This window comes from Nycticebus coucang, chromosome 13 (genome assembly GCF_027406575.1).
Source record: "Nycticebus coucang isolate mNycCou1 chromosome 13, mNycCou1.pri, whole genome shotgun sequence".
Taxonomy (NCBI): domain Eukaryota; kingdom Metazoa; phylum Chordata; class Mammalia; order Primates; family Lorisidae; genus Nycticebus; species Nycticebus coucang.
In genome coordinates, this window is record NC_069792.1 from 21,200,669 (window position 1) to 21,213,344 (window position 12,676).

General features: G+C 34.9%; 1 protein-coding gene across 2 annotated transcripts in view; it reads left to right on the forward strand.

The window, feature by feature from the left end:
* XKR9 (XK related 9) overlaps positions 1–9,547 on the forward strand; it is a 53,356-nt gene extending 43,809 nt beyond the window's left edge. For both annotated transcript variants that reach the window (XM_053559171.1, XM_053559172.1), the window contains exons 4-5: positions 78–298; positions 8,852–9,547. In XM_053559171.1, the coding sequence (XP_053415146.1) occupies positions 78–298; positions 8,852–9,480 (850 nt within the window). In that variant the 3' untranslated portion in view covers positions 9,481–9,547. The remainder of the gene's footprint in view (positions 1–77; positions 299–8,851) is intronic.
* Positions 9,548–12,676: the final 3,129 nt, after the last annotated feature.

Genomic DNA, 12,676 nt, shown 5'->3' on the forward strand with positions numbered 1-12,676 from the left:
TTTTTTTCAAAATTATGTATACTAACATACATGTTATAAAATAAGACTGAAGATAAATGTTCATGTTTACTTTACAGGTATTGGTTTGCTTTGAAAAAAGGCTACAGTGTAGCTTTCAAATATAGCAGCAAAAGTAATAACTTCATAGAAGAACAATTTGATCAACATAAAGAAGTTATAGATAGAATGACTGATTTGAGCATGCTCAGGCTATTTGAGACCTACCTGGAAGGCTGCCCACAACTTATTCTTCAGCTCTACGTTCTTCTAGAGCGTGGTCAAGCGAATTTCAGTCAGTGTAAGTTTTCTTAACACCCTGTGTTAGAAGAATGGCACTGAGATTTTATGTCAACCATTTATCTCTCCTGCAGGTTTTAGAAATTTTTAAAATCCCTTTTCTTTTAAAATTTGTTTATTATTTTGAAAATGAAGTGCAGTAACAGGATTCAACTCTAAAAACATATAAAAGGATATTTGTATTCCTCCTTCTTTTCATTCCTTCTTTATCTACTGTGAAAGGAAACTACTATTGTCAGTTATTTTATGATCTTTTCAGTGAATGAAAAAAAAGCGTGTATTCTTTTTTTTCCTTAACATATATAGTAATGTGAAATAAAAAGTGTCTCTTTAGCACATACCAGTATATCTTGGTGATCTACCCATATCATTATAGAAAGGGTTCTCTTACTCATTTTTATTATCTGCATAGTATTGCAAGTTATGGAGGTACCATAATTTATTTAATAAGTTCCTTATTTATGTTACTATAAGTTGACTTGTATTTTATCATTGAAAACAAATGCTGTAATAAATAATCTTGTTTTTTTGTTTGTTTTGTATTTGAGATGGAGTCTAACTCTGTTGTTCCAGGCTAGAGTGCCATGGCATTAGCCTACCTCACAGCAACCTCAAACTTCTGAGTTCAGGCAGTCCTCCTGCCTCAGCCTCCAAGTAGCTGTGACTACAAGTACCTACTACAATGCCTGGCTAATTTTTCTATTTTTTAGTAGAGATAGAGGTCTTGCTCTTGCTCAGGCTGGTCTCGAACTTCTGAGCTCAGGGATCGTCCCTCCTAAGCTTGGCTTCCCAGACTGCTAGGATTATAGGCCACTGCTCTTAGCCATATTCTACAATGAATAATGTTAAGTATAAATCATTTTACATGTGTAGAATGTATCCATTGGGTAAATTCCCATAGTTAGAATCACTGGGTAAATAAGTAAATTCTACAAAACTAATGAAAGGTATATATATTCTACAAAACTAATGAAATATACTGCCACTGGTCAGTATATTTGCTGTTAAATAAGTAAATTCTACAAAACTAATGAAAGGTATATATATTCTACAAAACTAATGAAATATACTGCAACTGGTCAGTATATTTGCTGTTTTATAGTGTAAAATGTCCATTTCTAAAGCTAATTTTTTTTTTTTATTGTTGGGGATTCATTGAGGGTACAATAAGCCAGGTTACATTGATTGCAATTGTTAGGTAAAGTCCCTCTTGCAATCATGTCTTGCCCCCATAAAGTGTGACACACACCAAGGCCACACCCCCCTCCCTCCGGCCCTCTTTCTGCTTCCCCCCCCATAACCTAAATTGTCCTCATATCAAAATTGAGTACATAGGATTCATCCTTCTCCATTCTTGTGATGTCTAAAGCTAATTTTGTTATTTTCATATTTGTTTCAAAAGAACTTTTTCATAGGTATTTAATTTGAGATATTTAAAAACTATCTGCTGAATAATAGTCCCAATTTTCTTTTTTTTTTTGTAGAGACAGAGTTTCACTTTATGGCCCTCGGTAGAGTGCCGTGGCCTCACATAGCTCACAGCAACCTCCAACTCCTGGGCTTAAGGCGATTCTCTTGCCTCAGCCTCCCGAGTAGCTGGGACTACAGGTGCCCGCCACAACGCCTGGCTAATAGACCCAATTTTCATTAATGACTAGGGCTCCACGTAGACTTGGATTCATCTCTGGGGGGCAGATTGTCATCTTCCCTGGAGTTTTCTCTATTTTAGGCTCATTTGTAAGATCAGATTATTCCCTTAAACAGTCTTCCTGTTGCCATTTTTTCATAGTCCCTTCTAATATTTTGTCTTTACTTCTATTGTTAGGCACTAAAATGAACTCAGAAGAATGTGAAACCTCTTTTTCCTTGTGATGCAAAGAATTCATGGTTTGAGACTTAAAAGTTCTGTACCATATAGTTGCTGAAGTTAGAAGTTCAAAATATAGAGCTCAGAGCTTATAGCCTGTGTAATGGTAGATTTGCTGATGCTTCCAGGTGTTACATAGCTTCTGGGTTAACTATGATTATGCTATGGTTCTATTTTTATAGTTTCTCCTGGAAGTTAGTTAAGAATAGCAGAAAATGAGAATGTAATCGTCTTAACACCTGAGGAAATGGTAATAAATTATTGTAGACTGTTAGTATAAAACATTATGTAACTACTAGAAATAGTGGTTTACAGAAAACTTTTAATGATATAGGAAAGTAATTATGAAATAAAATTTAGGCAAAAAATCAATTTATAAAATTTTCTGTCAGCACACTTTTAAGGATGCAAAGAAATTATTATATAGGAAAATGTCTGGAAGAAAACATGGCAAAATGTTAAGTGTGGCTGCTTCTGGGTAGTGAGACTATGAATGATTTTTTCATATTTTTTATACTTTTCTGGATTTCCAAATTTTCAACAGTAACTGCAAAAAATTAGGTTATACATAGAAGTACTTCAGAAGAAGGAACATAATCTGTTATTTTTGCTCCTTCTGAAATCTCACTAAAAATGCGAATAATAGTAAAAAACATTATAAATGTGTAAAGATAAAGAGATTGCAAAATAGAATAGCAGATTAGAAATATCATAAATGTTTAGAAGATGGAAAACACTTGGGAAACTTAGATTATTTAAATCAACCCTTCCAGGAGAGGCTAAATTATTTTAGTCAACTCTCCCACTGAACAGAATGTAACAATATTGGATAAAATATTTTCTCAAGTCTTGCTCAAGCATAAAATATTTGATATGATAGGCCAAAATATGCATGAAAGTGGGAATGCAGCATGGTTAAGCAGGACTCCGAGGCATCTGTACCTTAAGGGTTTTTACTGAACCTTATAGACAAGAGACTCAGTCTTGATGACTAGAGTATGAAAGACTGAAGACAAAATTCAGGGTTCTCACAGGGAGGAACATTTCTCTGGTAAATCTTAATCTGTAAAACTGGCACTATAAAAGGCACCCTTTCCAGAGTGAAGTAAGACTGAAGTTGCTTGTCTTTCCACTTCCAAGAGACTGCAAGTAATATTGCCTTGATGTTGGGTAGAATAGAGAAAAATATCCCTGGGAAGTTATAACATTTGCAACAAAAATTCATATTTATTGGCAAGTTCAAAAACTAATAAAAGCCAAACTGTGAATATAGTTTAATATAGTCTTAATGAAAAAAAAAAACCACATGTACTTGCTATTAAATTGGAACTAACTGATGAGCACATATGTGCTCAGAGAGAAGTAAAACTCAGTGGAAATCAGGCAGGAGGAGGGGGGAGGATGTGATGAGTAAAAACCTACCTAACAGTTACAATGAGTGATGGGCACACTTATAACCCTGCCTCAAGCACAACAAAAGTGATCCATGTAACCAAAAAACATTTGTACCCTATAACGTTTTTTTTTTTTTTTTTTTTTGGTTTTTGGCCGGGGCTAGGTTTGAACCCGCCACCTCCGGCATATGGGACCGGCGCCCTACTCCTTGAGCCATAGGCGCCACCCAATATTTTGAAATTAAAAACAACGATGACATGGTTTTAGCCGACATCCCTAGGTGTCTGGCAGTAAAAAGAATAAATTATCTCTGGAAGCATCCACCTTCTCTTAGGCCTCAAATAATTTTCACAAATAGTTTTCCAAGGAAAATGAATGTTTGATAGCAGTTATAGCACCAAAAGAAATAAGATATCATGAGTAAGACCAGCAGAAATAGAAAAAAACTCACTGAGACTACATTTTGGAAATTATCAGTATTGGTATTGCAAAGTATAAAACAAGAATCCTATCATGTTTAAAGAAGTAAATGATGCACTTGGAATAGGGATACTATTGAAAATTGAGTTTATATGTGAAAAAGAAGCAAGTAGATCTTATGAGAAAATTATTAAATCTTACTAAAAATCTTTAAATTGTATTAAAAGATCTTTTAATCTTATTAAAAAATTCAAGAATTGAAATAAAAAACTCAGCAGATTATAGACAAGTGAACAGATGAGTGAGTTAATGCTAGGTCATAAGAAATTATCAAGATTGTAGTAAAGAGAGACAAAGAGTTAGAAAATATGAAAGCAATATTAAGAGACATGGAAGATAGAAGTAAGAAGATGTAATACACAACTGAGCAGAATCCCTAGAGGAGAGAAGAATGGAGTAGAGCCAATATTTGATAAGTTAATCACTGAAAAAAATTCATAACTGATAAGAGACACAGATTCAAGAAACCCTTCATCTCACAAACACACCAAGTAGAAAGAAATTCATGCCATGGCACATCACCACCAAACAAAATGCCAAAGGACGTATTTCAGGAAGAGCAGAAGTGTTCTCAGGTACAAAAAGATGTAAAGAGCAAAGAGAATAATAAACGTGGGTAATTCTAAATGAACATTGACTATATAAAAATAAAATGATACTGTGTGGTTAAAAAAAGATAAAATGGGCTCAGTGCCTGTAGCTCAGCGGCTAGGGCGCCAGCCACATGCACCGGAGCTGGCGGGTTTGAGCCCAGCCCGGGCCCACCAAACAACAATGCCAACAGGAGGCTGAGGCAAGAGAATCGCTTAAGCCCAGGAGTTGGAGGTTGCTGTGAGCTGTGATGCTACGGTGCTCTACCCAGGGAGACATAGTGAGATTCTGTCTCCCCCCCAAAAAAAATTAAATAAAAAAAAGATAAAATGAAAATACAGGACAAAAATAACATGTAAATCAGATGTAGGATAAATGGAGTTACAATTCTTTTAAATTCCTTATATACTTCAGGCAAAAGCAAGATGGATTTGGGTTTTTCGAGTTATAAAACAAAAAACATTTAGAGATGGCCTATTTACAAAAAATAATATCACATTTGTGGAAATAAAATTAGATAGTGTGTTAGTTTGCTTGGCCTGCTGTAACAAAAATATCAAAGACTTTTTTGGTGGCTTAAACAACAGAAATTTTCCAAAGTTATAGAGATTGGAAGTGCAAGATGAAGGTGTCAGTACGTTGGTTTCTGGTGAGGCCTCTTTCCTTGAGTTACAGACAGCTGCTTTCTCCCTGTGATTCACTTGGTCTTTCTTCTGTGCACATAAAATAGGGGTGGAGAGGACTAGGAGGGAAGGGGGAGGAGAGAGAGAGAAAGAGACTTCTAGTATCTCTTCTTCTTTTTATAAGGACACTGCTTCTATTGTTTTAGGGCCAACCATAATGACTTCATTTATATTTGATTACCTTTTAATAGGCCCTGTCTCCGAATATAGTCACATTGGGGGTTAGGACTTCAAAGTATAAATTTTGAGGACACACAATTAAGTCCATAAAAGGTATGAAAGTATTTATTTAAAATACAAAAATAAATGAGAACAAATTATAGATGTAAGAAAGTTGACACCACAGATTTCACAAAAGGAAGAAAAGTAATAAATAAAACTATTACTTTAATGCTGTTTTCTCTAAATTTTATGGTTTGTATTCTGTCTCTAGATTTGATAATGATTTTATGATACAATTTTCATTGAGAGAATTAAAAAATAATTCAATCTTTTCTCTAGCATAGTTGTTTGAAATTCTTATTTATTTTTTTTTTACTTTTAGTTCAGAAAAGTTTTTCATACCTTATTGGTAATATCATGTTTTTTTTTTTTTTCATTGTTGTCAAATTTTGGGATACTGCTACTAATATTTTTAATAATGCACTCTATCTGTGGTCTTCAACTCCTAGCCCTCAGAGGGATCTGTGACCTGGTTAGGAACCAGGCTCCACTTCCTGTCCGTGCCCCCACCACCATCCATGGAAAAATTATCTTCCATGAAACCAGTCCCTGGTGCTAAAAAGGTTGGAGACCTAATTAACAAGAATCTATATAATGTGATTAGGCAAGGGAAATCACCAAATAATAAAAATAGGGCATATTATTAAAGCATGTGGGTGAATAAAAATGATTCGCATCAAGCACATCATTATATCATTTCATAAAAGCAAAGAAAGATAAGATTTTAGAAGATTTAAGAGAAAAAAATTAGTTACTTGAGATAGAGAAACTGGATGGCATTGAATTTCTTAACCGTACAGTTGAAATTAGAACATAATACAGCAATGACTTCAAGGTTTCAATGGAAAACATTTTTAAACTTTGAATTCTGTTTCTAGCAAAACTGTGTATCAAGAATGAGGGTAGGATAAAGACATTTTGAGACATACATGGTCTCAAAAAAATACAGCTTCTGAGCTACTTTTCTCAGGAAGGCCTGGAGAACACTTAATCAAAACATGAGAATAAAGCAAGAAATTAGGGGAAGCAGGAATAGAAGTGAGGTGAAGGGAAATTCTGGGAAAACAGAAAACAAGTCTGGAGAGCAAATTGGCTTAGAGCAGAAGGATGGCATTCTAAAAAAAAAGAAAAAAATTAATAGATGTATATCTAGAAGAGTTTAAATAATTAATTAATTTGAATATTTTGTAAGGAAATAATGACAGGATCATGAAAAACCAAATAGGTAAGAAAACAGGGCAATTTTTAACTCCAGGAAACATGAAAAGTTTTAAAAGAAAGAAAATATGGAGTGGATGGGGTAATCCTATAATCCTGACACCATGGGAGGCTGAGGCAGGAGGATTGATTGAACTCAGGAATTTGAGACCAGCCTGAGCAAAAGTGTCTCTACAAAAAATAGAAAAAATTAGTCGGGCTTGGTGGCATGCACTTGTAGTCCCAGCTACTCGGGAGGCTGAGGCAGGAAGTTTGCTTGATCCCAGGAACTGGAAGTTGCAGTGAGCTAGGAGGACACTGCTGCAGTCTAGCCGGGGCAATACAGCAAGACTGCCTCAAGGAGAAAAAAAGAAAAAAAAAAAAAAAAAGAGGAAATATAATCAGAGTGGTTAAAGAGAAAGTAACCAATACCAAGAGCTGTACTTATATGGTGGTAAAAAGTTGAACACTGAATATTGATTTTTACCAAAAATTGTGATAATACTCTGTTAGGCAGATAGAGGGAAAGGAAAATGAAAGGAGAGTGTGTGTATATGTGTTAAATTTTTCTCTTTCCAAATAGGTAATCAATAAGCAGTGCCTAAAATACATATGAATCCATTAGGCACAAATATATATTTTATTTAGAAATATGATAATATATATGAGAAGAAAAGATAGAAATGTTGGTAGTGGTTTCCTCTGGGAGTTGCAGCTGAGGGATGTGAGTGGTAGAGCAAGGTATTGTTGTTTTTCTTTTTCTTTTAATTTTTTTTTAAATTTCAGGATATTAGGGGGTGCACACTTTTTTTTTTTTTTTACATACTTTGTGTTTTGCACAAATTGAATCAAGGTTATAGTTATGTGTTTCCCCCATTAGACGGTGCGTACCATAAACAAATAGGTGTGAATTTACCCATCCTCTCCTCCCCACTAATGTTTTTCTTATAAGCTTTGTAGAACTCCTTGACTTTTAAAAGCTATATATATCTGTTACTTTGGTAGAAATTAAAATCAATTTATAAAAAAGACATAGGGAAATTTAGAGGAAAGTGATATTTTAATTTAAACATATTTTGAATTAAAGAAGAAAAGAAACCTGACTAGTGAGGTCCAGACCTCACAAGCAAGAGAGTTCATAAGCACATTTATAAGGCCCCGTCTTCATCATCTTCATCAATAGATAAATATCATAAGTCTGCCTTTATGTCATATTATATAGACCTCCAATGAAGTTTAACTAGCACCCTGCATTCTGTTCTAAACTATCTTTCTAATTCCTTAATCTTGGATTTCATTTATAAAAGTCTCCAGCTTTGGCAGTGGGGCTAATAAATTTCTTGCCTTTCCAATATAATAATAAACTTGTTCTTCTGTTAGTTGTTGGAAAAAAGTGGGGTAAAGATGTTAAACCTATAGAAATTTTAAGTTTTAGAACATATATTTAAATTCAATTCACTGTCTTCGGGATATGGGAAATTGAGCTTCTTTTGGCCGGGACTGGGTTTGAACCCAACACCTCTGGTATATGGGGCTGGCACCCTACTCCTTTGAGCCACAGGGGCCGCCTGGAAATTGAGCTTGTTAATACTTCATACTTAGGTTAAACTTTTTGTTTAGCTTCTCTCCCCGCCCTTGCCCCTTCATCCCTCCTTGAAGCAGTCTTTTAGTGAACTAGGTATATGCCCAAGGTTCCAGCTAAGAAGTATAGATAAGCTATGACTATAACCATAGTCTCTTAACTCCCAGAGTGTGCAGTTTCTAGTTTACAAGTTTCTCTATAAAATTTATCCAGTGAATTTATTAAAAATCATTAAAAATCAATCTAATTCAGTGGATAAACAGAGTAACTTTAGAACCAGATAGCTTTAGGTTCGAGTGTCAGTTCTGTAACTTGCTAGCTATGTGACTTAGATTAAATTATATATCTTTCTAAGCCTCAGTTCCCTCATAGGTAGCATATGGGAATATTAATATCTACCTCAGATGATTAAATTAGATGAATAAAGTACCTGACATGTGTTGTGGGTATGTGTGTACAGCACATATGGCATATAATAATTAATATTGCTATAATTGCTTCTATAACACTATATCTTGTTTATTTTTTGTTTTATAGATTCTGCCATCGTGGTCTCTTGCTGTGCTATTTCTTGGTCAACTGTTGATTATCAAATATCTTTAAGAAAATCCTTGCCTGATAAAAATCTGCTTAATGGATTCTGTCCCAAAGTCACATATCTCTTTTACAAGTTGTTTACGTTATTATCTTGGATGCTGAGTATTGTACTGCTACTATTTTTAAATATTAATGTTGCTTTATTTCTTTTGTTATTACTTTGGATTTTAGGTATAATATGGGCATTTAAAAATCAAACTCAGTTTTGTACTTCTGTAAGTATGGAGTTCTTATATCGGATTGTTGTTGGATTCCTTCTTATCTTTACATTTTTTAATATTAAGGGACATAATACCAGATGTCCAATGTCGTCTTATTATGTTGTAAGGGTACTAGCCACGTTGGGGATACTAATTGTGTTCTGGGTTTTCCCTTTGTCCTTTTTTAGTGCAGATTATTTTATACCTATCAGTATCACTATAGTTCTGACTCTTCTCTTAGGAATTCTTTTTCTGATTGTTTATTATGGGGCTTTTCACCCAAACAGAAGTAAGGAAACAAAATGTGATGAAATTGATGGCAAATCAGTTCAAAGAGATTGTAGAATGAGGCATTTCCTAATGGAATAAGCTGTTCATTTATGAGATATAATTTCTGAAGTTTTATTTCATTGGTTAGTAAAGAAAATGTGTGTTATGTCTGTTTGTAGTCTCTTATTTTTGCTATGTTTAATTTGAAATAAATTCTGGTACATTAAGTGTGGATGTCAGAGAGCATAATAATATTTTTCTAATTTGAAAGTATTGAGGAGGTATGAATGGTTTTGTTGTATGGGTACTTTTTATAATGCTTAAGTTGGGGCTTTTCGTGTGCCCATTACCCAAATGGTGTACTTAATAGGTAGGTCCTTACCCCCTCTTGATTTCCTATGACCTTTACATTTCTTTGTGCCCATATGGGGCCATCAATTAGCTCCTAATTATTAGAGAGTACAGGTAGTATTTGTCTTTCCATTTCTGAGATACTTCACTTAGGATAATGGTCTCTAATTCCATCCAAATTGCTGCGAAAGATAGTATTTCATTTCTCCATGGTATATGCATAGGGTGCCAAAATATTTATGCACATTTTAAGAAAGGAAAAAACTAAAAATTGTAATACTCAATATATCCTATCATGCTTGTTATCTACAGTATTATATACAATGTTAGATACATTGTGCATACAATGTTACCTACATCTATAGACAATGTTATATACATTGTATCTCATATCTCTTGTAATTGCATAAGTCAAATGTGCCTTGAGTATTACAATTTTAATAGTTCCCGCTTCCCAGGAAATCTACACTGCATTGTTACCACTGTATGTTATTTCATATATATAATATTTTGCATGAAAAATATATTTCTTCTTTTTTTTTTTTTTTTTTTTGTAGAGACAGAGTCTCACTTTGTGGCCCTCGGTAGAGTGCCGTGGCCTCACATAGCTCACAGCAACCTCCAACTCCTGGGCTTAAGGCGATTCTCTTGCCTCAGCCTCCCGAGTAGCTGGGACTACAGGCGCCCGCCACAACGCCCGGCTAATTTTTGGTTGCAGTTTGGCTGGGGCCGGGCCTGAACCCGCCACCCTTGGTACATGGGGCCGGTGCCCTACCGACTGAGCCACAGGCGCCACCCTGCATGAAAAATATATTTCATTGTCCTTGTACTTGGACATAAAAATTAACTCATGTAATAAAAATAGCAATTTTAATAGTTGGGATTGCTGAATCGAATGGTAAGACTACATTTATTTCTTTGAAGGATCTCCATGCTATTTTCCAAAGAGGTTATACTAATTTGCAGTCCCACCGACAGTATATATAAGTGTTCCTTTTTCTCTACATACTTGCCATCTATTTTTTTTGACTTTTTCATAAAGTCATTCTGATAGTGATAAGTTGGTATCTCATTGTGGTTTTAATTTGCATTTCCCTGAAGATTTGTGATGTTGAGCATTTATTCATGTTTGTTCACCATTTGTCTGTCTTTTGAAAAACTTCAGTTCATACATTTTGCCCATATTTTAATGTTTTTTTTCTTGCTGTTCTATGTTGTTTGTAGATTGTGGAAATTAGCCCTTTATCATATAGGATAGTTTGTGACTACTTTCTCCCGTACTATAGGTTGTCTGTTTACTGTTGATCATTTCCTTTGCTGTGCAGAAGCTTTTTAATTTAATCAATTAAATTAATTTTGATTTATTAATATTTATTTTTGTTGTTGGCTGTGTTTTCCTTTGGGTTCTTAGTCATAAATTCTTTGTCTAGGCTGATGTCTAGAAGAGTTTTCCTTATGTTTTCTTCTAGAGTTTTTATGGTTTCATGTCTTACATTTAAGACTTTAATCCATCATGAATTAATTTTTTTATAGGGCAAGAGATAAGGGTCTTCTTGCATTCTTTTGCATGTGGCTATCCAGTTTGATTATTGAATAGGGTTTTCTTTCCGTAGTGTATGCTGTCTGATTTTTTGAAGACCAGTTGATTGTAGGTGGATTGTTTTATGTATAGGCACTTTATTCTGTTCCATTGGTCTGTATGTCTACTTTATATCAGTACCATGCTGTATGGTTACTGTAGCCTTGTAGTATAATTTGAAGTCTGGTAATGTGATGTCTTCAGAGTGAAAAATTGCTCAGAGAAACATAAGACTATGTGAAATTAACTAATATATGAATTATAGGTATCTCTGAGGGAGAAGAAGAAAAGTAAAAAACATGAAATAATATATTCAAGGGAATTATTGAGGAAAATTTCTCTTTTTTTTTTGGCCGGGGCTGGGTTTGAACCCGCCACCTCCGGCATATGGGACCGGCACCCTATTCCTTGAGCCACAGGCGCTGCCCTGAGGAAAACTTCTCTAGTATCACCAGAGATTGAGATATACAGATACAAGGTGGTTGTCTAAAACAAGGAAGATCTATAGCAAATAGGACCTCTCTAAGACATATAATTATCAAACTAGCCAAAGTTAAAATGAAGATGAAAATTACACAAGCAGCATGATGAAAGCAACAGCTAACCTACAGGGAAGACCCATCAGGCTAACAGCAGACTTCTCAGTGGAGATCTTACAAGCCTAAAAGGATTGGAACCATTTTAGTTTCTTAAACAGAACACTGATGTCAAAAATTTTGTGTTCTATAAAATTAAGTTTCATAATTGATGGAGAAATAAAGACTTTTCCAGATAAGAAAACATTAAGGGAATTTGTAACTACTAGACCTGCCATATAGGAAATACTCAGAATGGCATTATTTTATTTTTTTTTTAGAGACAGAGTTTTATTTTGTCACCCTCGGTAGAGTGCTGTGGCGTCACAGCTCACAGCAACCTCTAGCTCTTGGGCTTAGGAGATTCTCTTGCCTCAGCTTCCTGAGTAGCTGGGACTACAGGTGCCTGCCACAACGCCTGGCTATTTTTTTTGTTCTGTTTGGCTGGGACCGGGTTCGAAGCCGCCACCCTCAGTATATGGGACTGGCGCCCTCCTCACTGAGCCATAGGCACCACACTAAGAATGGGCATTATAAAGGAACAGCACAATAGATAACCCACCAGTGTAAAAACACCCAAAAATTAAAGCTCAGAGCTCTAATAAAACAAAAACACAAAAGGGAAAACAAAACAATAAGGTATGACCCAACATTATGAACAGAACAGCATCCTAATATCAATGCTGTCACTCAATGTGAATGGTCTGAAAGTCCCAATAAGAAGATACAGACTGGTTGAATGAATGAAGAAACACAATCCAAGTATCTGCTGTCTCCAGGAAATACATCT